Source organism: Hemitrygon akajei, chromosome 21, assembly GCF_048418815.1.
Source record: "Hemitrygon akajei chromosome 21, sHemAka1.3, whole genome shotgun sequence".
Classification (NCBI taxonomy): Eukaryota; Metazoa; Chordata; class Chondrichthyes; order Myliobatiformes; family Dasyatidae; genus Hemitrygon; species Hemitrygon akajei.
This window is the reverse complement of record NC_133144.1, coordinates 16,632,542-16,658,634: the sequence shown is the minus strand read 5'-3', so window position 1 is coordinate 16,658,634 and position 26,093 is coordinate 16,632,542. Positions and strand designations below refer to the sequence as shown.

Sequence of the window (26,093 nt, the reverse complement as noted above, 5' to 3'; positions counted from 1 at the left end):
TCAAAAATCCACTCCCCAATCCACTCTATCTAGGCCTTTCAACATTTGATAGGTTTCAGTGAGATCCTCCCTCCCCCCATTCTTCTAAATTCCAGCAAGTGTAGGCTTGGCGCCAACAAACCCTTTCAATCACGGAATCATTTGCATGAACCTGCTTTGAACCCTCTCCAATGTCAACATACCTATTTTTAGATAAGGTGCCCAAAACTGCTCACAATACTCCAAGGGAGGCCTCACCAGTGCCCTATAAAGACCTAACATTGCACCCTTGCTTTCATATTCTAGTCCTTCCGAAATGAATGCTAAAATTGCATTTCTCTTCCTCTCCATTGTCTCAACCTGCAAGTTAACCTTTAGGGAATCCTGTACAAGGAATCCCAAGACCCTTTGCACTTCAGATTTTTGAAATTTCTGCCCATTTAGAAAATAGTCTACACTTTTGTGCCTTTTACCAAAGTGCATGACCATGGACTTGCCAACACTGTATTTCATTTTCCACTTCTTTGCTTATTCTAATTTGTTTACTTCTTACTATAGCTTCCCTACTTCCTCAATGCTACCTGCCCCTCCACCTATCTTCATGTCATCTTCAAACTTGGCCATAGGGCCATCAATTTCATCATCCAAATCATCGGCATATAAAATAAAAAGAAGTGGGCCCAACACTAACCCCTGCAGAACACCATTGGTCATCAGTAGCTAATCAGAAAAGGCTCTTTTCATTCCCACTCTTTGCCTCCCTCCAATCAGCCAATGCTCTTTGCATGTTAGTATCTTTCCTGTAATACCATGAACTCCTATTTTGCTAAGCAACCTCACGTGCAACACCTTGTCAAAGGCCTTCTGAAAATCCAAGTCCATAGGGTCCACCAATACCTCTTTGTTAATCCTGCTTGTTATTTCAAAAAATTCCAACAGGTTTGTCAGGCAAGATTTTCCTTTAAAGAAACCTTGTTGACTTGGCCTATTTTACCGTGTGCCTCCAAGTACCTTGAGACCACATCCTTAACAATTGACTCCAATGTCTTCCCAACCACTGAGGTTAGGCTAACTGGCCAATAATTTCCACTCTTCTTCCTTCCTCCCTTCTTGAAAGATGGAGTGACATTTGCAATTTTCCAGTCCTCCAACACCATGCCAGAATCTATTGATTCTTGAAAGGTCATTACTAATGTCTCCACAATCTCTTCAGCCCCCAATTTCAGAACCCCGGGGTGTAGACCATCTAGTCCAGGTGATTTATTTACCTTCAGACCTTTCAGCTTCCCAATCACCTTCTCCCTAGTAATAGCAATTGAAGTCACTTGTGTCCCCGATGCTCTGAAACCTCCAGCATACTGCTAGTGTCTTTCCACACTGAAGATGGATACAAATGCTTATTTAGTTCATCTGCCATTTCCTTGTTCCCCACTACTACCTCTCCATTGTCATTTTCCAGCAGTATGATACCTGATCTTGCCTCTCTTTTACTCTCAATATATCTGAAAATCTTTATATATTTTGGTATCCTCTTTGATATTCTCATCTAGCTTACCTTCATATTTCATCCTTTCCCTCCTTATGGCTTTTTTAGATATCTTCTGTTGATTTTAAAGTCTTTCCAATCCTCTAAGTTCCCACTATTTTTGCTGTATTAAATGCTCACTCTTTGACTTTTACATTGGCTTTGACTTCTCTTGTCAGCCATGGTTGTGTCATCCAAATTGCTCTGAGATACTCCAGCCATTGCTGCACTGCCATCATCACTGCTAGTGTTCCCTTCCAATCAACTTTGGCCAGCTTACCTCTCATGCCTCTATAATTCCCTTTACTCCACTGTAATACTGATACATCAGAATCAGATTTAATATCACCGGCATATGTCATGAAATTTGTTAACTTTACAGTGGCACTACAAAGAAATACATGATAAATAAATATAGATAAAAAAGACTGAATTACATTATATATATATGTCTATTAATAGATTAAATTAAAATAAGTAGTGCTAAAATAAAACAAAAAGAAAATGTAGTGAGGTAGTGTTCATGGGTTCAATTTCCATTTAGGAATCTGATAGCAGAGGGAAAGAAGCTGTTCCTGAATCATTGAGCGTGTACCTTCAGGCTTCTGTATCTCTTTCCCGATGGTAGCAATGAAATGAGGGCATGTCCTGTGTGGTGGGGATATTTAATGATGGACAACACCTTCCTAAGCGCCTTGAAAATATTTTGGATACTATGAGAACTAGTACCCATGGTGGAACTGACTAATCTTACAAGTTTCTTCAAATTACTTTGGTAGTGGTCAATGGGACTTATGAGTGGAAGTCTGTAACTAATGGTGTTCTACAGGGATCTGTACTGGGACATCTGCTGCTTTGTGTCAGTACCTCCAGTTGAACTCTGTCTTTTTGTGGTTTGTATTGCCATGTGCTCCTGTTCTACTCCAGCCCCAGTATTACTGAGTCCTCTGTCTCTTATCTGTTTCTCATTATTACTTGTATTGCTGCCACCTGTGTCTCATTGTGCTCCACCTATCATCTGCCTCTCTGTTTATTGCTCAGTCCTGTGTTTTCACCTGTTTGTGGCCAGATTGGGTCAGTGAATTTTCCTGAGCCTTGCCAGCATTTGTATTTGTATTCTGTCTGTCTGAATATTGACTCTGCCTGTTTCCCAATTCTGGTTTTTGGTATATGAAGTTGTAGACGGGTGGATTAGTAAATTTGCAGACAATATGAAAAATGATGATATTATGGATAGAATAGGAATCTGGCAAACAATAGAGTAAGATGTAGATCATTTGTAGATATGAGCAAAGAGATGGAAAGCGGAGTTTAACCCTGCCAAATGTGAAGTGTTGCATTTTGGTAGATCAAATGTAAAGAGACAGTACCCTACTAATAGCAAGACCCTTAATGTTTTTGTGTAGAGACATCTTGGAGTCCAAGTCCACAACTCCCTGAAAATGGCTACCCTGGATGACAGGGTGGTAAAGAGGGAGTATGGCGTACTTTATTATTTGAGCAAATAAGTTCAAAAGTTGGGAAGTCATGGTTTTGCTATATAAAACTCTCATGGCAGAGGCTGAGGGCAGATATGAAAGAGGTTTTTAAGAAGCATACATACAGTAAATAGTCAGTAACTTTTTCCCATTTGAAATATCTAATGCCAGAGGACATACACTTAAGGTGAAGGGGGTAAATTCCAAGAAGATGTGCAAGGCAAGTTTTTTTACACAGAGTGGTGAATGCTTGAAATGCACAGCCAGGGGTGCTGATGGAAGCAGATATGATAGGGGCATTCAGAAGGCTCTTAGACAGGCACTTGAATGTATAGGAAATAGAGATTGTATAGGCAGGAGGATGGTTTAGTTGAGCATTTGGTTACTAATTTAATTAGTTTATACAGTGTGGTAGGTCATGGGGCCTGTATTGTGCTGTTAAGTTCTATGTGGTAGTCTCAGCCAGACTGGTTGGTAGATATTCCAAATATCACTTTTTGCTTTTTAAAGCATGGAACTACCCCTGTATCTGGAAAAAGAGTGTCAGAACCTGTACTAATTCCTCATTGCTTCCAAGAAGAGCCTTCTTATCCAGGTCTGGTAACTTTTTTCATTTTTGAAGATATTAGGAGGTAATGCCACAGGTGGTGCCTCATGTACATGTAATTGCACAGCAGTCTGTAACAGAATAACAGAGCAAGACATCTCCTGGCTGCAGAACTGGCTATTGCATCAGCATTGCTCAAGTATTCTCCTCCTGGCTGCAATTGAACCTCTTCCTCCACTTCTCAATGGATGGAAAAATACTCCAACTTGCCTGTAACAGCGATTCTGCTTAAATTATGACCCTTTGAATCCATCTTCAGAATCTGATCCAACCAGGGCCAACTCACATGCAACCTCAGCCTGACGCGTAAGTATTTTAATACTAAAACCTGACCTCCTCTTTACTAACTTGGTTGGATTCTACAAGGATCAGGTCATGTTGCCAGATTTCTATAACATAGGCTTTATACTAAATGTTCAGAAGATGCCTATCTTTATTTATCTCTCCTGGAATACCACCATCCCTTTGACAATCAAGGTCTACAATGAGACCATGGAAAATGTGGATCACTTTCCCATACCTTATGAGCCAAAGGCAGTCATCGAAGATGAAATTTACCATCTCCTCCATTGCATTACTATAGCCTTTGGCCATCTGAGGAAAAGAGCATCCAAAGACCAAGAGGCAAAAAACTCATCTTTTTTGGCATCTGGTGTTTTTTCCCAGTTTAGGAGGATCTGTAACTAGAGGATACAGGTGTAAAGTGAGAGGGGAAGATTTAAAGGAGACATAAGGGCAAGTTTTTCACGTAGATGCTGGTGGGAATGTTGAGTAAGTTGCAAGAGGAAGTTTTAGAAGTGGGTTCAATTACAGTGTTTAACAGACATTTTGACAGATACAAGGATAGGAAAGCTTTAGTGGGATGCAGGCCAAATGTGGACTAATGGAACTTGCTCAAGAAGATACTTGATGGTCATGGGGAAAGGGCCTGTTTCTGTGCTCTGTCACTCTGATTCTATGTGTTGATTTAATAAAACAACCACAACATTCAGCTGATTTGCCAGCTGATGCAATAAGCTGATTCATCTACAGTCAACATGCCATGAACAAGTTATTTTCAAGGACTGTAAAATAAACATTGAGTATGAGCCAAGACTACCCTGTCAAGCAGTTACAGGCCTCGGAGGGCAATCATGCATCTTTTAGAGTCACAGGATATGCACATTGTTGACATGGATGACATTTATTTCTCATCAACTGGTTCCCTCACATACACTTGAGTGGCTCTCTAGAGAAAGGTATACTGGAGTCACATATGAGTTAACCTGGGTAAGACTTCCTTTCCAGATGGAGATTTGTTAAACCACTTGGGTTTTCATGATAATCACTCAGCATCACAAACACATGACTTTAATGATGTTGCATATTGTTTAATGCAGCACTGTTGTTAAGCTGCAGCCTCCCCCAAGTGCTTAGTCTTCCATGAAGCTCTCTAGAGCTTTCTGTGGCTCAGAGCCTAAACACAGATGGTGTGCATTAGGTTATTTCTTCATATAAAAAAGCTTCTTATACATTCATGAGATGGGCTTTTCTAGGAAGGTTGTTATCTATTGGCCACCATAGCTGACTTTGATTAGGTGGTGGAGGATTTCTTCATGAACTATTGAAGAACATACAAGAGTATAGAGGTGGTGCTCACACTGTGCTGTTGGGCAGAGTTCCTGCATTTTGGTCCATTGATGATGAAGGAATACAAATAAATTGATGTCAAGTGATGATAAATATTGAAATTTAAATGTTCCTGCCACCTTCATAAGGTCTTCCCATAGGTCTGTTACCTTTATCCTTGAGCTGGTACAGGTGGCAGGTGCTGGGAGAATGGCCTGGGTGCATTTTGTAACTGCACTCACACTGCTGAAGCAGGCAGTAATGTTTGAGGTGGCAGATGGAGTATGAATCGAGTAAGCTGCTTGGTCCTGAATAATGTTGAGTTTCTTTGGTGTTGTTGGACTGCAATCAAGCAGACAGAAAGAAAGCATTGCACCACGTTTCTGACCTGGAAGGATGTCAAGATATGAGATGGATGCCACAGGACATCCACGCCTTTGTGGCCACAGTATTTAGTAGCTTTTCCTAAAAGAAAGTTCTCATTGCTGACTTCCAGCAGTCAAAAGTTGACTTAGACATGGTGACATTGCCATTGGAGGTGGTCGTCTTGATGGAGATGGTCAAATGAATAGAGTAATCCTGTGAAGTATAGAAAACAATGAATGGACAACATTCTACAACACATTTCATTATTTCTTGCCACAACACTGTAACTAATAAAATTATTTTACACGCTCAATGTGCCCAGCTAACAGATAGTGAAGTGTATCTTGAAGTTGTAGAAAATATAGCAACCAAATTGTGCACACTAAGATCATACTGCAATGTGAAGCTGACTTTTTTATTCAAAGGGTTAAGTGTTGCCCTGAGCAACTGTAGAAACACCCCTGTCCTCCTTCAAAATGATGCTGTGGGATAGTCCACATCTTTAACCTCTGAATTGAAAGAAGGCAGCACGTACTCAGTACAATGTGGGGAATGTCGGCCTGGATGGTGTGCTCAGATCTCTTAAGGACAACTAAACCAACAGCTGTCTGATGCAAAGGTGACATTCCTACTCACTGAATCAAAGCTGGAACACTAGGGAACACTTGTTCCCAGATGTACTAGCAGGAAGATATTTCAAATTTAGTGGCTTCTGCAGGACTCCTTTCAAATATAGAATGATTGATTACACTCTGAAACCCTGACAGGATTGAATTATTTTTATAAATTCTCACCAACTTTTATGATTAAACTATTGCAGACAATTCCTCCTCATCCTATTAAGAGTTCCCTCTCATCAGGACCATGCCAAGAAAGTTTAAAGTTTCCTAATTACATATAATTCACCAAAATGAACAGTGGCCAAATGACGCAGATGTACTGTGTAACCATTGTAGTCACTTGCAATCATTCCTCGCTTTCCGCACTCTCCCCTACATGCTGCATAACTTTCAATTTTGGATCATGATTACAATGCTGATGCAAGAAGAGGGCTGCAATAGCAGGCAAAACTGTACTAACCTCACAGAATTCAATCAGACACATTTCCCAGTCCAGGCGAAGGTTGTGCCTTCATTTTCAAGTGTAATTGGGAAGGGTCTAGAACTTGACCCAAGTCCTTTAATATTTTAGCCACTCCTGAGTTTGAAGACAACATTAGTTTTTTTAAATTAAAGGTGGTTCTATACAATAGAATTGTGCAAAAAGTCAAGTAGCTTCTCATCTCTGAGGCCAGAGAGACTAGAGTTTCATCTCTTAGAGACCTCCAGTTTGGTTCTTGTTTGTGGTTTTCTGGGCTGCATTACCTGGACAAGGAATGCCGTAATCCCAATGGAGTGAAGACTAATGCCGGAAATGGCAGTAGACTATTGTTTATTGACTACAGCTGTGCCTTCAGTACTATAATTCCAAGCAAACTCCTCACCAAACTCTGGGATATTCTCGCATTAAAGTAGACACATTTCAACCCACCAACAGACTGTAATTTCCACTACCTACAGTATCCTTCCTCATTGTCTCTCTACATGTTGCATCTAACTTCACACCAACTGCCCCACACTCTGAATTATCACTTTGGCTCCCACCCCCCTGTCAAACTAGTTTAAACCTTCCCCAACAGCTCTAGAAAACCTGCCCAGAGAATATTGGCCCCCTCAAGTTCAGGTGTAACCTGTCCTTTTTGTACCTTCCTCAGAAGAGATCCCAATGAGCCACAAATCTGGGATCCTGCCGCCTTCACAAATTCCTCAGTCACACATTCATCTGCCAAATCATCCAATTCTTACCGTCACTGGTGTGTGGCACTGTCGGCAATCCAGAGATTACCATCCTTGAGATTCTGCTTTTTAGTTTCCTATCTAGCTTTCTATATTCTCTCTTCAGGATCTCATCACCTTTCCTACCTGTGACATTTGTACCAATATGTACCCCAACTTCTAGCTGTTCACCACCCCACTTTAGAATGCTGTGGACCCAACCTGAGATGTCCCTGGGAGGACAATAAACCATTCTGGTATCTCTTTCACATGCACAAAATCTTCTGACTGTTCCCCTAACTATTCAATCCTCTATCTCCACCGATGTCCTCTTCTTCCCCCCTTCAGTTTTAAGCCATTGAGCAAGACTCAGCACCAGAGACCTGGTTGCTGCAATTTTCTCTTGGTAATTCTTCAGTAGACCCAGAGGAATGGTATTCTGTTATTGAGGGGAATGGCTACAGAGGCACTCTGCACTATCTACCTACTCCCTTTCCCTATAAAAGTCACCCAGCTACCTTCCTCCTGGACTGCCACCCTGTAGCTCTTGTCTATCACCTTCTCATTCTCCCGAATGAAACAAAGGTCATCCAGCTGGAACTCCAGTTCCCTAACATGGTCTGTAAGGAGTTGCACCCAGATACAATTCTCTCCGACTGGAGGCCTCCCAGGTCTCCTTTCTCTTGCTTGAGGAGCATACTACGGATTTCAAATCCATTCCACTACTCCAGCTAGGCACTAATTGACAAAGAAAGAGAAGCCTTAACAAAAATCTTAACCTAGCCTCTGCCTCTGCTTGCGAATCCTTTTGAGTCAAAGGCTCAAGCTGCCCTCTGCTAACCCTGTCCAACTCCAACAATGGCTGCTGTGCTTAGACCCAACTTCTTTTTATTGGTCACGGACAAGAAAAGATCTGCAGATGCTGTGTGTTGCTACTTTTTATCGTTCCTTGCCAGACCTTTAACTCAAGTAATCTCCACTTCCACAGAAAGACCCAACAAGCCCTGCTCACTTTTTAAATGGTGGTGTAGTGGTTAGCATAACACCATTACGGCGCCAGCTCCACTTTCCTCCCACATTCCAAAAAGACATATCATTACGGTTAGTGAGTAGTGAACATGCTATTTGTGGTGCCAAGTTGGAGGCTTGGCAGCATTTGTGGGCTGTCCCCAGCACGATCCTTGCTGATTTGAACTGACACAAATGACACATTTCACTCTATATTTCGAAGCACATGTGACAAATAAAGCTAACCTTTATTTTATCCTTACCTTTAAATCGGCACTCAAACTGCACTAGCAATTTTTACCACAATCTCAATCTGTTCAGAAAGTCCTAACAGAGGGTTGAGAACTTCAAATTCCTCGGAGTGAACATTACCAATAGTCTGTCCTGGTCTAATCACATAAATGCCTCAGCCACTCATCAATGTCCCTACTTCCTCAGGAGGAAAGAAATTTGACATGCCCCATTGACCCTTACCAATTCTTGTTTTCGTTAAAGTAAGTGAATGTTTCTAGGCAATTTGACATTATTACAGCAGCACAGTCACCTCCTTGATTAATGTTTCAAACCAAGTGACACGTTTCACACACCATCAAAAAATGTGCTATCAATTCCCAAACAGCACAGCCCTGGGATGAGTAGCAAAGGTTAATTCTCTCAGAGCAAGTAGAAGGGGTTGAGGAAGGAGGACCTAGGTAGAGAGTTCATCTGAGTATGGTTGGAATGTGTCTAAGCATCTGTGTGTAGTTTTGAATGTATACAAGCAAATGTGTATGGGTGTGTTAAGATCATGCAGTAGAGAATGTTCTCTGACTGTCATTGGACCAAAGTCTTGTTCTGTCAGACTAGTGTGCCGGTGTTTAATAGCCACCCCACATTAAAGGAATAATAATGGAAGTAAGTCATCCTCAATCTGAATCTTCATTACTGTCTCCTTCAATCTTCAAAGTTCAAAGTGCATTTAATATCAAAGTGTGTATACTTTATACAAACATAGCTGCCTGTCAGGAGACAAATCTCAAGGTTGTATTAAGTATACCTGTACTAACTTTGATAATAAATGTAGTTTGACCTTTGAAGAGTGAAGGAGCAGTAATGAAGATGAACTTTTTTGTGAAGGATTCAGTGAATGTACGGTGATGGGGGATTAACCCTTTCTAAATGACTCGAATGACTATTAATATACTGAGGCGGATAGACTGATAGGCTTTTGTTGTAACAAAGTTGTTTGTTTTCACAGGAGAATCCATTCAAGGAACAAATAGTGAAGACTTTTTCTGAAGATGGTGAAGGGAACCTGAGCTTCAATGACTTTGTAGACATGTTTTCGGTGCTGAGTGAAATGGCCCCTCGAGAGCTAAAGGCCATTTATGCCTTTAAAATCTACGGTACAGTAGTCACTTCCTTTATCAAACTGCTTCACTACCCGAATTGAAGGATGAGATTGACATCAGGTCTCAGGCAGGGAAGTCAGGTTGTTCTTCATTCATAAACCATATAACGTTACTTTTATTCAAAGTTATTCCTCCTATAATAGTCACCTCTTCCGTAAAATTTATGTTTTAGTCCATGCCTTACTTTCCACATTTACCACTAATTTCTTGCAAAGTAATTCTTTGGTGGATCGCATCTTAATTACAGAAGGAAGCCATGCAGCTCATCAGGTCCATACTGGCTTCAATAGATCAATCCCATAATCTCACTCCCCCTCTCTCCCTGAATCCCTGAATCCCTGCAATTTGCTCTCTCACACACGTCTGTCAGTTTATCTTTGATTCCTTGTCACTAACCTAAACCTAGGAGTAATTTGCAGGGATGTGGTATGAAATCAAAGGATCTGCAGATGCCTACATGGTCAAAGATAGAATGTGCAAACTCCACATTGTCACCCCCCAGATCTGGATCAAGCCCAGGTTCCTAGTGCTACGAGGCAGCTGTGCTAACAGTGTGTTTCTATGACATCTAGAGCAGGTTCAACTCTCCAGCAAGTATCTAGCAGAAGATGTGATCAATCAGCTGCACACCTATAATTGCACACCCAGAACATCAGGCATACCAACAGCACACCCAAAACATCAGGGATACCAACAGCACTTCCAGAACATCAGGGATACCAACAGCACACCCAGAACATCAGGGATACCAACTGCATACCCGGAACATCAGGGATACCGACAGCACACCCGGAACATCAGGGATACCAACTGCACACCTTGAACATCAGGGATACCAACAGCACACCCAGAACATCAGGGATACCAACTGCATACCCGGAACATCAGGGATACCGACAGCACACCCGGAACATCAGGGATACCAACTGCACACCTTGAACATCAGGGATACCAACAGCACACCCAGAACATCAGGGATACCAACTGCATACCCGGAACATCAGGGATACCGACAGCACACCCGGAACATCAGGGATACCAACTGCACACCTTGAACATCAGGGATACCAACAGCACACCCAGAACACCAGGGATACCAACTGCACACCCAGAACATCAGGGATACCGACAGCACACCCAAAACATCAGAGATACCAACTGCACACCCAGAACATCAGGGATACCAACAGTACACCCGGAACACCAGGGATACCAACAGCACACCCAGAACATCAGGGATACCAACTGTTCCCGGCTGGATCTCTTCCTCAGCCGGCGGGCTTTCTCTACCATTCCCAAGGTCTTTCTGGTAACTTTTATTCGAGGAAAACTTTGTCTTGTGGGTTAGGGCATATTCATCTGCGAACCTAACAAATTCGGATATGGACTTATTCGGCTTCTCGTTCAAATACATCCGGATATCATCCGAAACACAACCTTTAAATTTTTCAATCAGAATTAACTCCCTGAGATGCCAAAAATCTTCTTCCAGCATTTCTGCTGCACACCAACGATCCAAGAGCACACCCTTCTCATAGGCAAACTCAGCATACGTCTGATTCCACCCTTTCTTTAAATTTCTGAACTTTTGTCTATAGGCCTCAGGTACCAATTCGTAGGTCCGAAGAATGGCCTCCTTTACTTTCTCATAATTCTCAGACTCCTCCTCCTCCATGGACAACGCCGCATATGCCCGTTGTGCCTTCCCTTTTAACACACTTTGTAACAACGCCACCCACTGATCTCTGGGCCACTTCTGACTCACTACCACCTTTTCAAAATGCAAGAAATAACTATCAACATCCGTCTCCTCGAACGGAGGTACTAACCTAAACTCCCGACTAACATTAAATCTCTCCTCTCGGTCTGGCCCTTGAGCTCTTCGCTCTTGCCTTAACTTCTCCATGTCCAAGTCATGTTGCCTCTGTTTCTCCGTCTCCCTCTCCTTTTCAACTCTTTCCTTCTCTTTTTTGGCCCTTTCCTTCTCTTTTTCAGCTGCTTCCAGCTGTTTTAACTTAATTTCATGTTCCCTCTGCTTCTCAGCTCTTTCCTGCTCCCTTTTCACCTCTAACTCCTTTAGCTGGAGCTCATGCTCCCGTTGCTTTTCAGCTCTTTCCTTTTCCCTTTCGGCTCTTTCTTTTTCCTTTTCGGCTGCTTCCAGCTGCTTTAACTTAATTTCATGTTCCAACCTTAATTTCTCCAACTCTAACTGAGCCGTCCCACTAGCGGGTACCTTTTCAGGGATATTTTCCAATACCTCAGCCAAAAACACATTCTTCACAATATAATACTGAGTTGTGGCCCTCCACACCTCCCGCTTTTTCATCGACAACCTCACCTCTGCGAGATTTAGTCCTTTCGCAATATTTATCAAGTCTGACTTTGTGGCAGCCTCTAGCGCCTCCAGAGTCGGGTTTTCTATAAATTTGTCAACGTCCATCTTTGCTGGTTTCCCGTCTGGTTACCCGCGCAACCAGACCCACGTTTGGACTTAAAAGCCCGATTCACTGGCCCTCCAATTTGGTATCAAATCTCGAGACGAGGCCCCACGTTGTTACGAACCCCGTAACTGGGTTACTTACCAGCAAAGATGGAGACGTCTGTTGAAGTCTGATGATAATATTTTTAACAGTATTTATTAGTAAAAATACACAAAAATAATATCAATGCAAATATACAGATAATATACGTCATCAATACTAAATCTAAAAGTGCGGGTATAATAATAATCAATAAGAAATAAGCTCTATCGTTGTCTAGGGGATAATGTATTGTCCGATGGAAATATAAAGTTCACTCAGTTCATGCAGGCTGCAGCCTTTGGGAACCGCTGTGTGGCAATGGTTGGAGAGAGAGAGAGATTTGGAGAAAAACTTGCCGGCTTTTCCTTTTATGATTTGGATCTGTCAGGTGTCTCTTTTGTCGTGGCCGTTCAATTGTGACCTCTCCTTTAGCTAAACCGTTCTTCCGTGGTGAGCCTGCCACCCTGGCAAGGGAGGATGCACACGAGCCCCCCACTGGCTGTCACTATTAAACGCTGTCACGGGATCTCTCGCGTTTCTCCTGGTGTGTCTAAAGGGGTTGTTCCCCAGACCCTCTTTTATCCTTACTCACGGGGTCTCAGATGTCAATCAGGTTGGGATGATGCAATCCCTCAACCAGCCCACTCTGGTTGTCCCCTGAGGGGTTTCAATGAATAGTACAGTACTCAATACACAATTCCATCTCCAAGAGACAATAGCCATTATCAGTGGTTTCGTTTCGCGGAGGCCAGGACACATTCCAAACCTTGTGGATTCTGCGTGTCTCTCTCTCATTTCCTGGTTCCAGACCCGAATTAATAGCGATCTTGCGATTCTCAAAAAGGAGGGGGTGACTTTATACCCTTCGGCCCCTCAGAGTTGCGTCACATTCGTAACATACTGAAAGCGCACCCGGAACATCAGGGATACCAACAGCACACCCGGAACATCAGGGATACCAACAGCACACCCAGAACATCAGGGATACCGACAGCACACCCAGAACATCAGGGATACCAACAGCACACCCAGAACATCAGGGATACCAACAGCACACCCAGAACATCAGGGATTCCGACAGCACACCCAGAACATCAGGGATACCGATAGCACACCCGGAACATCAGGGATACCAACAGCACACCAAGAACATCAGGGATACCGACAGCACACCCAGAACATCAGGGATACCGACAGCACACCCAGAACATCAGGGATACCGATAGCACACCCGGAACATCAGGGATACCGACAGCACACCCAGAACATCAGGGATACCGACAGCACACCCGGAACATCAGGGATACTGACAGCACACCCAGAACATCAGGGATACCAACTGCACACCTTGAACATCAGGGATACCAACTGCACACCCAGAACATCAGGGATACCAACAGCACACCCAGAACATCAGGGATACCAACAGCACACCTGGAGCATCAGGGATACCGACAGCACACCCGGAACATCAGGGATACCGACAGCACACCCAGAACATCAGGGATACCGACAGCACACCCAGAACATCAGGGATACCAACAGCACACCTGGAGCATCAGGGATACCGACAGCACACCCAGAACATCAGGGATACCGACAGCACACCCGGAACATCAGGGATACCGACAGCACACCCAGAACATCAGGGATACCAACAGTACACCCGGAACATCAGGGATACCAACTGCACACCCAGAACATCAGGGATACTGACAGCACACCCAGAACATCAGGGATACCAACAGCACACCCAAAACATCAGGGATACCAACTGCACACCCAGAACATCAGGGATATCAACTGGACACCCTGAATATCTGGTACACCAGCATCACACCCAGAATATTTAGTACAGTATACTCACAGCATACCTATAACCTCATGGCCAAACAAGAGATGACAGGAAGTTGGGCCTATAGTTTGTGCAGAGACAGAGGTTCTAGAGTTTTCAGAATGTGGGTGTGGGAAACCAGGGTGATAACATCCTCTGTGCCAACTCCTCTTCTTCTCTTTCTGAGGTTTGTGATCTCGGTGTCATTGGGTCCTATTGGCATAATAGGAACTTCTAACCACAACCCTTAAATATATAGGTGCTCTGCCACGGTAAAGAAGAGTATTCTTAGCCAACTTCACTGAGTTATTTGATAAGAAAGTGTTAATGATAGGGGTGTATTTAATGTATTTATGGTATTCTGCAAGAATCATAGAATGAGATTCACACTGCACTTTTTGATAGAAGTTAATAACCTGCGCTTAAATTTGCAGAATATGGTTTCAAGTTTGCAGATTGTACACTGCATTTTCAATGAGTTTTCAACAGTCAGACCATTGGAACAGCAGACAAATTACAGATGCAAATAATCTCAGAAAAATGTGAAGTTATTAACTTGCTAGGAAGAATATAAACCAAATGTGTCGATTATTAAAGTGGGGCTGGGGACAGGAAAGCCTGTGGGTTTACATACTCAGCTCCTGAGGGTGACCAGAAGCATTTTAGAAGACCCACTGGATCTGTGGCTTTATGCAGCAGCCACAGAATATAAAGCTCGGATTTCCAGCATCAGCAGATTTTCTCTTGCTTGTGAATGGAATATAAAGGCAAGGAAACAATGTTAAACCCCAACAGAACCATGTACTCAATTCAGGAATAACACTTAAAGAATGATATTAAGGCAGTGGAGAGAGTGCAGAGGCCTTACCAGGTAAACAAGGCATAAGGATCGCTCTTGTAAATGACAAAGCTGTGGAAAGATTTGATATAGTTTTCAAGTTAAAAAGGATTTTACAAAAGACAACCAGATTCACTGGCAGGAGGGTGCTGATCAGGAATGATGTCCTCTACAGGTTGGTAAGATGAGATCGATTGTAATTTTGGAAGGGGATTTAGATACCTGAAGGGGGACAGATTGGAGAAGGGACGAAGATTTAGTTACAGGGCTCATTTACTGATGGGCTGAGTGGCTGCCTTTTGAGTATTATATGATTTTATAAACCCAAAAGGACCAATGTTTACATACATAAATAAGAACTTGAAAAATCAGGCATGTTAATCAGGCTAGGTGGGTAATCCACCTATTGAAACTGATCACTTTGCCTTGAATCTCTAAAACAAAATTAATGACAATGTCCTCCTAATCCAGCCCAGTACAGCAGGCCCCTGTCTCTGGCATGTATCCTGTTTTTTTTAAAGGCCCATATGGCAATTCCGGCTGTTCCATGTAAATCTTTTTTCTAAAGAGTCATCGGGGTCTTTCTCAGTGCAGTACTTGCTTCTCACGTCTCTATATCCTAATCTGTTAAACATTCAATTACTTGCAACTACAGTACTGTTAAATATGTAACAGCTGGGTTCTGCATTTTGTTACAGCTCTTCAATGAGTGTATACGGGGTGGGGGGGGGGGGGGTGTAGGACTTTGAGTCTGCATTTTATTACTGCATTATTTATACAACTCTCCAGTAAGTGTACAGTGGGGGCAGGGGGCTTTTACTCTGTCAGTGAATCACTCCTGTATAGTAGTCATTAACCTGTTCAAAACTTATCCACCTCTCAAGGTCTGGCATCCCACAGTTCTCCTAGTTAGGCAACATAGTTGACCACCTTAACCACATAGGATAGACTTGCCACAGCTGTTGATTCAGAATGGGAAGTAATTAGTTACCTTGCCATTGAATGAAAAACAGATTAAAGCAATGCCTCCTTACTGGGCTATTTGTTGCTTCCCTGGGAGCTGAGGTTAAAAACTGGGTGAGGGATATAGGTTTCATAACCAGCATTTAGAACCTTGAAGCATTCCACCTGGAACATGATCGAATCTATCAAGGAGCCACCTAGCTTGGTATTTTTTCCCTCAGCTTGCACCGCTGGGCTTGATTGATGAAAAATGATGTGAAATTGTAGGATTGTGTTGTTATCAGGGACATTTCTCAACTCTCCCAGCGTTAGGCTAAGTGATTGGTTTATATTTTGTGAGAAACTCTGAAACTAAATGGCACACGTGAAACAGAATTCGGAGGTCTTGGCACAGGATATAAACTCAGTGATGCATGGCTATGTAGTTTCACACATTACACTGGAATTAAACATAAACTCACAGGGTTATCTAGCAAAGTGAGTCCTGACTCCTGTGACCATTTCAAATCAAGAGAATAATTAATAACTCTGTTTAATTCTTTCTGTCTATCCAATTTTAAATTATTCTACAGTGATTTTGAGTCTGAGAATTCTTATTAACATTATATTTATTGAAGCTGATTATTTACCTAATGAGATGGCCATTAACATTCATCTATAACAATGGGAAGAAGGTAGAAGCATAGCTGCCTTTCAGCCCAACTCATCTAAGTTGCCTGCCTGAGCTAGTCCCATGTGTCTGTACTTGGCCCATATTCCTCCAAACTGTTCCTATCCACTTAATTCTCTAACTGTCTTTTAAAGTTCCTTAATAATGCATAGCATTACTTCTCAGCCATGGCTCAGTTGGTGAATTTCTTGGTTTGGATGTCTGGGTTTAAATCAAATCCAAAGAGTTGAGTACACAATCTCGACTGAGGTGTTATCACTCAGATGAAATAGGAAGCAGATGCTTTGGCCCCTGGAATTGCTGTGCTTTTGGTCAAGTCTTGACAAGACTATAACAAAAAGAAGGGAGTTAAATACCACCATAATGAAACAGTAATTAGCTGGAACGTGCATGCACACAATGCAATTGCCAAACCTAATGCACAGCCCGCCTATGGGGATGCAGACACTGCAGCAGAGTCCGTAGTTGTTACAGGACCCCCCTCCCTAGGCGCAGCTCCTGAGGTGCCACAGACTGTACCCACAGGAACTCCCAGATCAGAGATTTGTCCAGGATGTCATCCACTGGGATCCATGAACACTCCCCTGGACCATAACCTTCCCAATCCATGAAGTATTGGACCTTGCCCTGGCGAGATGCCAGGAGGTGCTGCACAATATAGACCAGTGAACCATCCGCCTAGTGAGGAGGAAGGGGAGCTGGGGTGACTGGAGCCAGTGGGGAGGTAGTAACCGGCTTGAGCCAGGAAACATGGAACACTGGATAGATCTTCATCAATGATGGTAGGCGCAATCTATACAAGACTTTTTATAGCCTTTTCCACTACAAGTGGTCCCATGTAGCTTTTGACTTTCAGAGGAAGGCCTCTTGATGTTAGCCAGACCTTTTCTCCTGGCTTGACAGCCTTCACCTGTCGGCGGAGCTGATCATCCTGTTGAGCGTGTTGTTCTGAGCATGCATCAGAGAATCCCTGGCTCTTCTCCAGGTGCGCCTGTAGCATGGGATCAGCTGTTCAGCAGCTGGAACTCCCACATAAATCTCCTGGTCAGGGAAGAACAGTGGCTGGAATTCCTCTGGCATTCAAAGGGGGACATACCTGTGGAGGATGACTGGAGATTATTGTGGGAAATCTCTTCCCAAACCAAACGTGGAGTTGAAAGAGGCAAGGCAGCATAGAGTTATCTGCAACTCTTGGTTCACTCTTTCAGTCTGGCCATTAGATTGGTGGTGAAATCCAGACAATTGGCTCCTACAAGAGAACAGAAAGCTTTCCGAAAACGGAATGTGAACTGTGGTCTTCAATCAGAAACTATGTCCTGAGGGAAGCCATGCAGCCTGAACACATGTTGAACCATGACGGTGACAGTCTCACAAGCTGATGGGAGCTGAGGGAGAGCAATAAAATGGGCAGTCTTGGAGAAGCAATCCACAATGACTAGAATGGTAGTGTTTCCATTAGACAGGGGTAGCCCAGTAATGAAATCCACTGCGAGGTGGGACCAGGGGTGGTGGGGCGTAGGTAGTGGATATAGCAGCGCACCAGGTGCTGGTCTGATGTCTTGTTCTGAGCACAAATGTGACAGGCAGAGACAAAGTCGTGGATGTCCTGGGACATAGATGGCCACCAAAGTCAGCTCTTCATAAACTCCCAGGTCCATTGAATTCCCGGATGGCCAACCAGACAGGAGGAATGGCTCCATTCCAATGCTTTGGAGTGCACCATAGCAGGGACAATCAGCCAGTTGGGAAGTCTCCCACCTGGGACTGGATTCGACTGTTGAGCGTCCCTCACCTCCACCTCTATTCCCCAGATCACCAGAGCAGCAATGCACACATGAGGAAGGATGGGTTCTGGATTGGCGTTGCTCTCAGACCTGTTAAACTGCTGAAGAGAGTGTTGACCTTGGTGTTCTTGCTGCTAGGACAATAGGTGAAGATGAAATTAAGCAAGATGAAGAAGAAAGCCTAACAGGCTTGATCGGAGTTGAATCTCTTAGTGTCCAAATGTAGGAGAGGTCCAAACCAAAACAAAAAGGATGCTCTGCCCCCTCCATCCAGTGTCGCCATTCTTCCAGGGCTTCCTTGACAGACAGAAGTTCCCTGTTCCCGACATTGTAGTTACTTTTGGCCGGAGACAAGCAATGGGAAAGAAAGGCACTGAGGTGCAGCCAACTAACCGCAGTAGAGCGCTGAAAGAGTACAGCTCCAATGCCGACAGTTGATGCATCTACCTCGTTAATGCATGACCAGGATAGGTTTGGGTGTTGCAGCACTAGGCAGTGTTGAAGCATCGCTTTAACTCTGAAAATGGTTGGTCTGCATGGTTCATCCAGTGGAATCCTGCAGAGGTCTTCTTGGTGAGTGCATTTAAGGGGGCCACGATAGAGCTGACTTTTCAGATGAAACCACGATAGAAGTGCTAGATCTATTTGACCACAGATGTTTTTGGGCCACTCCATGACCACCTGAACTTTACTCAGATCCACTTGAAGACTGGAAGGGGTAAGTATATATCCCAAAAACAACACATGATCTTTTGAGGTTATCCCTTTTTACTGGATGCCTGGGACATGACACCCCATAAATGTTTTGTATCACCCCAATAGAGTCGAGAATCTGATCACATTTCTTCTGAGATAGGTGTGTAACGCTCAGGTTCTGTTGTTAACCTGCTCAGTTGAGGAAAAACACCAGAGACACGAGTTATTCTCTGAAGTCGGTTTTTATTCAGAGGAGAGTTTGCAGCCACACACACTTCGGGCATAAGGTAGCCAGCTCTGAATTTGTTGGTTCACTGAGGTCATACTTATACCCAAAAGTGGGGCACCACATTCGCAAGTATGGTTACCGATTCAAATTCATTGATTGATTGGCTATTGCATAGCTAAGCACGCAAAATACTCGGAATAAGTATAGACGCAAGCGAAATACCTGGAATAGGTATGGACGCAAGCAAAACACTCAAAATAGGCATATAGCTCAGAAGCTTTGCCAGACACATTGTCTTGCAGTAAACTAGGTTCCCCTTCTTTGTGGTCGCCACATCCTGACCGTATTCTGTTCTAGTTCCCTGTTCTCTCTACTCTGAATTCCCCTACTCTGAATCTCCCTAGTACATACTCTGATCCCAGCCACTTGCTCCCTTCACTACACTTACCCCAGCCCCTCCGCACTTACCCTTAAACCCTCTTCACATCTTCACTGTCAGCTGTGTAAGTCTAGGGAAGACAATCTCTGGCCTTGCCAAACGGGTGAGATTGAGATGCGAGTCCACCCCGTTTGTGTGGATGGTGCATGATTTGTTACCCGTTAAAATCAGAACCACGAAATAACAGACAGTACACAACATTCAATTAAACGATTTAGCTTTATAATCCTTAACTTGACTACAGGGTTAGTGAAGAAAAAGCAAAAAAAGAAAAGGGGCCATTGTAATGAAACAGTCTAACGTGCACAAGTTGGAGCTCACGGTTTCCCTTTTACCGATCCTCCTTCAATCTCCCCGGCCTTCGTGGGATCATGGCTCCGCTCCAGGTCGAGCCCTATGACCACTTCTCTCTAGTATCTTCTCTCTTCATCTCCCCCCGAACAAAAGACCCAGATCACCCTGGTGTCAGGCACACATCATCAAAACACCATCCCGTTATTGGACGACTCACATTCCAAAGAACCCATTATCTCTAACCATAACCCAAACACTGCTTCTACAGGAAGTCCATTAAATTTGCAGTGAAACCATTCCCAGGGTGTTACAGGTGTATGTGCCCACCTGCATAGGTTCCTTTGTGGACGGGATGTTGGGTGATGAGGGAGAGGGTGAAGTCAAATGGTGATTTGCAGAGTAGGAGGTTTGAGACATTCTTTTCCAGTGGCAATCAGTTACGCAGTCATCAACTCAAATAGCCAAATTAACCAGGTCATCCAGACTGTCCTGCTTGTCACAGACAGTGATCTTGTGTTGGACCCTGGTGTTCAGTCTGCTCTGGAAGGCAGTAATGAGGGCTCTTTCATTCCCTCCCGTCTCCACTGAAAGCGTGTGGAATTTAACTGCGTAGGTCCTCACTGTCCATCTACCTTAGCACAGGTCCAGGAGTTGGTGGGTAGCCTCCTGACCCAGTACAGGAAGGTCAAAAACTCTCCTTAACTCAGCAATAAAATATTGAAATGATTGGGCTGTAGGGAAAACTTGCTCCTGTAGAGTGTTGAACAGGCTGAGTGAAGATCCATCCAAGAGGTTTACCATGTACACCAGTTTACGGGCGTCATCACCAAACTGACCAGGACGGGCTTGGAAAATCAGCCCACACTGGGTAATTAAATTCCTGCAAACATCGGGTCAGCAGAGTACCTGCCTGGTGGGAGAATACTCAGTTCCAGTACGGACACGGGAGTCAGTTCTGGTCCAAATGTGGGAGTCAGGTCATTAGTGGCCGAGGTCTCTGGGGCAGTAGAAAAGAAGGATCTGTGAGATGCTGGGAGTGGGATTGACCTGGCCAACAGCTGCTGAATTCTGTTTGCAAGAATGCTAATGGCCGTCAGCTGACACTGGCTGTCACTGTAAGTACATGGACTGTGGCTGTGAGAGTGGAAATGGCTGTCACCTGATTCTGATTGCTGAACTGTTGCTGCAAGGATAATATCTGTTTCTCCAGCTGAGACTGGGCTTGTCAAAACGAGATTATCTGTCACATTGCTTTGGTCACTTCTCCCAAAACAGATTCAATCACATGTAACTTCCCCCCTACCTGATCAATGTATCTCAAGGCCAAGGTTAGCTGTTCTCTCTCTGGTGGGTCCATTTTCAGTTGTCAAAGCATACTGTCAGAACATTTGGATATGGCCCAAGTACAGAGAGAGAGAGGGATACTGAAGCGACTTTGATGAGAACTTTTGTAGAATTTAAAGAAAAAGGAAAACAATAAATACTAGGCCAACAGGGCCATTAACTAAAACTCTCAGACTGAAAGTTAAATGCCCACACTGCAGCTGGAAGCAATAACTAAATGCTAAATGAATACCACTCCTTTCCAGCATCAGTTGAAATGGTAGTCCTCTTTCCCAGACAAGGACATGGGTAAGCAGGGAATATAACATTCCTGTGCTTTTGGTCATGTCTTGACAAGACTACAACAAAAAGGAGGGAGTTAAATGCCACCATAATGAAACAGTAATTAGCTGGAACACGCATACTCACTAGCTCAATTGTCAGCCCTGTTGTGCAGCCGACCTGCAGGGATGCATAGACCCTGAAGCAGAGTCCATGGTTGTGACAGAACTATGCACCGGGGATAGTCAGATTCTCTTTCACCTCAGAACTCTGCAGTCACTCGTTGTTTAGATAATACAGTAAAACTTTGGTAGTGCAGATAAGCAGATTTTCCAGCCTATTGGATATTGTTCTATTCGTAAAATTTGTGTAAGTTGGAAATGATCAAACAATGAGGTTCCAACACTGATTTCGGTGATCCACCACTCATTACTACTCGCCAACCAGAGAAGAAAAGATTACAAGAAAGATTCTAGCATGGATAAAGCATTGGTTGATTGGTAGGAGGCAAAGAGTGGGAATAAAAGGAGCCTTTTCTGGTTGGCTGCCAGTGACTAGTGGTGTTCCACAGAGGTCTGTGTTGGGACCAATTCTTTTTACGCTGTATGTCAATGATTTGGATGTTGGAATTGATGGCTTTGTTCCAAAGTTTGTGGACGATATGAAGATAGATGGTGGGGCAGGTAGTTTTGAGAAAGTAGAGAGGGTAAGGCCTTAGACAGATTATGAGAATGGACAAAAAAGTGGCAGATGGAATACAGTGTCAGGAAATATATGGTCATGCACCTTGGTAAAATAAATGAAAGGTTGATATTTTCTAAATGGAGAAAAAATACAAAAAACAGAGGTGCAAAGGGACTTGGGAGACCTCGTGCAGGATTCCCTAAAGGTTAATTTTCAGGTTGAATCTGTGGTGAGGAATCAAATGCGATGTTAGTATTCTTTTCAAGAGGGCGAGAATATAAAAGCAGAGTTGTAATGTTGAGACTTTATAAAGCACTGGTGAAGCCTCATGTGGAATATTGTGAGCTGTTTTGGGCCCCTTATCTTAGAAAGGATGTGTTGAAACTGGAGAGGGATCAAAGGAGGTTCACGAAAATGATTCCAGGATTGAATGGCTTGTCATAGGAAGAGCATTTGATGGCTCTGAGCCTGTATTCACTGGAATTCAGAAGAATGAGGGGTGACATCACCGAAACCTATTGAATAGAGAAAGCCCTTAATAGAGTGGACGTGGAGAGGATGTTTTCTATGGTGGGGGGGGGGGGGTCTAAGACAAGAGGACACAGCCTCAGTATAGAGGGCCATCCTTTTAGAACAGAGATGAGGAGTAATTCCTAATAGCCAAAGAGTGGTGAGTCTGTGGAATTTGTTACCACAGGCAAATGTGGAGGCCAAGTCTTTATGTATATTTAAGGCAGAAGTTGATAGATTCTTAATTGGTCAGGGCGTGAAGGGATATGGGGGGAAGGCAGGAGATTGGGTCTGAGTGCCATGATGAAGTGGCGGAGCAGACTCAATGGGCCAAATGGCCTAATTCTGCTCCCATGTCTTATGGTCTGAGAAACATTTATGTCCATTCTCTGTTTCTTGTACCTAGGGCAGGTTGAAAGATCATGGCAAGTCTTACTGGAGTCTTCCCACTTCTCGCTGGAAGCTGAGATTCTCCCCAGTTCAGAAGGCATCTACTCTAAGCACATCTGACCTATCCAGCACCTCCTCCTCATTGTTTCACCATACCCATTATTTTTACAAATGTCATCCTTATAAAAATTGATACAAAGTTCTCACTACACTATTGCACTATTATGCTCATTTTGCACAATTTATTTATTCTTATTATAACCTATAGTAATTTTTACGTAAACGCAAGAGATTCTGGAGATACTAGAAATCCAGAGTAACACCTACAAAATGCCAGAGAAATGTGGCAGGTCAGGCAGCATCTAAGGAATGGAATAAAGAGTCAACATTTCGGGCTGAGACCTTTCATCAGAAGAAGCCAGAATAAGAAGGTGGGGGAGGGGAAGGAGAACAAGCTAGAAGGTGATGTGTGAAGCCATGTGAGGGGAAAGGTGTGTGGGTGGGAAGGGGAATGATGCAATAAGCTGGGAAGTGATAGGTGGAAATGGTAAAGGGCTGAAAAAGAAGGAATCTGATAGGAGAGGAGAGTGACCTATAGGAACAAGGGAAGGAGGAGGGGCACTAGAGGCAGGTGAGAAGAAGAGAAGGAGTAAGAGGGGAGCCAAAATGGGGAATGGAAAATGAGAGAAGGGGAAAGGGAAGAAATTACCAGAAGTTAGAGAAATTGATGTTCATGCTGTCAGGGTAGAAGCTACCCATATGGAAAATGAGGTGTTCCTCCTCCAACCTGGACCAACGGCTCAGAATGGGAACGGACAGAGGAATTAAAATGGTTGGTCAGCAGGAAGTGCTGATTGTTGCAGATGAGCAAAGGTGCTTGACAAAGCGGTTCTCCAATGTACACTGTAATTCACTATTGTAGAGCAGGCAGTACCAAGAGCGCTATCAGACTCACAGGTGAAGTATTGCCTCATCTGGAAGGACTGAATGGTGGTGAGGGAGGATGATTGAGGACAAGATTCTAGCTATGTACTGCTGCTCCAAAGCAACAAATTTTGGGACATTTGTCAGTGATAATAAATCTGATTCCATTTCTGATTCTGTTCCATTTGTTCTTTCTGCTCTTGTGCGTGAATGCCCCTTTGAGTCCTTAATTGACAGCACCTCTCTTTTCACTCCCATTTACCATTCACACTCTTACAGAAGCCTTTTAGATTTCTGAGATATCAAGTCATTCAACACGGAAACAGACCTTTTAGCCCACACCACCACTTACACTAATCCCATTCTATTCTCCCACATATGTACCAATTCCCCACTGATTCTACCATTTATCTACACACTAGGGGCAATTTACATTGGTCAGTTAACCTACCGACTGCATGCCTTTAGGTGGCACAGTAGTGCAGCACTTCCCATAATGCCAATACAGCACCAGTGATCTGGGTTCAATTCCACCACTGTCTGGAGTTTGTGCTTTCTTCCTATGGTCACATGGGTTTCCTTCAGTCTCTCTGGTCTCCTGCCACATTCCAAAAATATATGGATTAGCTGATTAATTGTCCTATAGGTGTACTTGGGTGGTGTGACCTTGTTGGGTCGGAAGGGCCTGTTAACCTGTATCTCCCAATAAAAATAAAAATTAAAAATAATGTCTCAGACCCAGGCAGTTGGTTATTTGAAAAGATAGGAGTTGTGGTGTTATGTTAACGTTGTATAAGACATTGATGAGGGAAAAAATTGGAGTATTTTGTGCAATTCTGGTTACATATCTACAGGAAAGATGTCAAGCTTGAAACATAAGTACATAAGGAATAGGAGCAGGAGTAGGCCATCTGGCCAGTCGAGCCTGCTCCGTCATACAGTAAGATCATGGCTGATCTGGCCATGGACTCATCTCGACCAACCTGCCTTTTCCCCATAACCCTTAATTCCCCTACTATGCAAAAATCTATCCAACCTTGTCTTAAATATACTTACTGAGGTAAGCTTCAATGCTTCATTCAACAGAGAATTCCACAGATTCACCACTCTTTGGGGAAAAGCAGTTCCTCCTCATCTCCATCCTAAATCTACTCTAGACTCACCTACCAGTGGAAACAACTTTTCGGGCTTTATCTTATCTATCCCCTTCATTCTTCTTAATTCCAGCGAGTATAGCCCTAGACGACTCACTCTCTCTTCATAGTCTAACCCCCTCATCTCTGGAAACAACCTGGTGAATCTTCTCTGCACCACTGTCTGGAGTTGTAAGAGTGGAGTTGGAAAGTGTGCAGCAAAAATGTTCAAGGATGTTGAGGACCGAAGTTGCAGGGGAAGTTCAAAATGGTTAGGACTTTATTCCCTGGATCATAAGAGAGTGATGGGAGATCTTATAGGAATATACAAAATTATAGGAGGTATAGATAGTGTGAATTCATGCAGGATTTATCTCCTCATGTTGAGTGAGAAAAGGTTTAGGGTTACAGAGGAAATAATAAAGGTGAATCTGAGGGAGAGCTTTGTACTCAAGGGGTGGTGAGAATGAGGAATGAGCTGCTAGCTGAAGTGGTAAATGCTGGTTCTATTGTAACATTTAAGAGAAGTTTGGATAGTTTATTGATGAGAGTAACATGGAGGGATATGGTCTGGGACTGGCAGACCAGTCCAGCACAGACTAGATGGGACATATGGGCTTTTTCTGTATTGTAGTTCTCCATGATGCTACAATGAATGAAAAAGGTTAAGTGTTATCCATCATCTCAGCACCTGCACTATGGTTGTATGTGGGACACAACAGCATGGAAATTACATTACCGGATCCATTTTTGGGAGTCCAAATCCATTATGGCAGCTGGGGAATTTAAATTCAACTACAGA

General features: G+C 43.5%; 1 protein-coding gene across 6 annotated transcripts in view; it reads left to right on the top strand.

The window, feature by feature from the left end:
• cib2 (calcium and integrin binding family member 2) overlaps positions 1–26,093 on the top strand; it is a 145,148-nt gene that overhangs the window by 106,213 nt on the left and 12,842 nt on the right. For all 6 annotated transcript variants that reach the window (XM_073024882.1, XM_073024879.1, XM_073024884.1 and 3 more), the window contains one exon: positions 9,623–9,770. In XM_073024882.1, the coding sequence (XP_072880983.1) occupies positions 9,623–9,770 (148 nt within the window). The remainder of the gene's footprint in view (positions 1–9,622; positions 9,771–26,093) is intronic.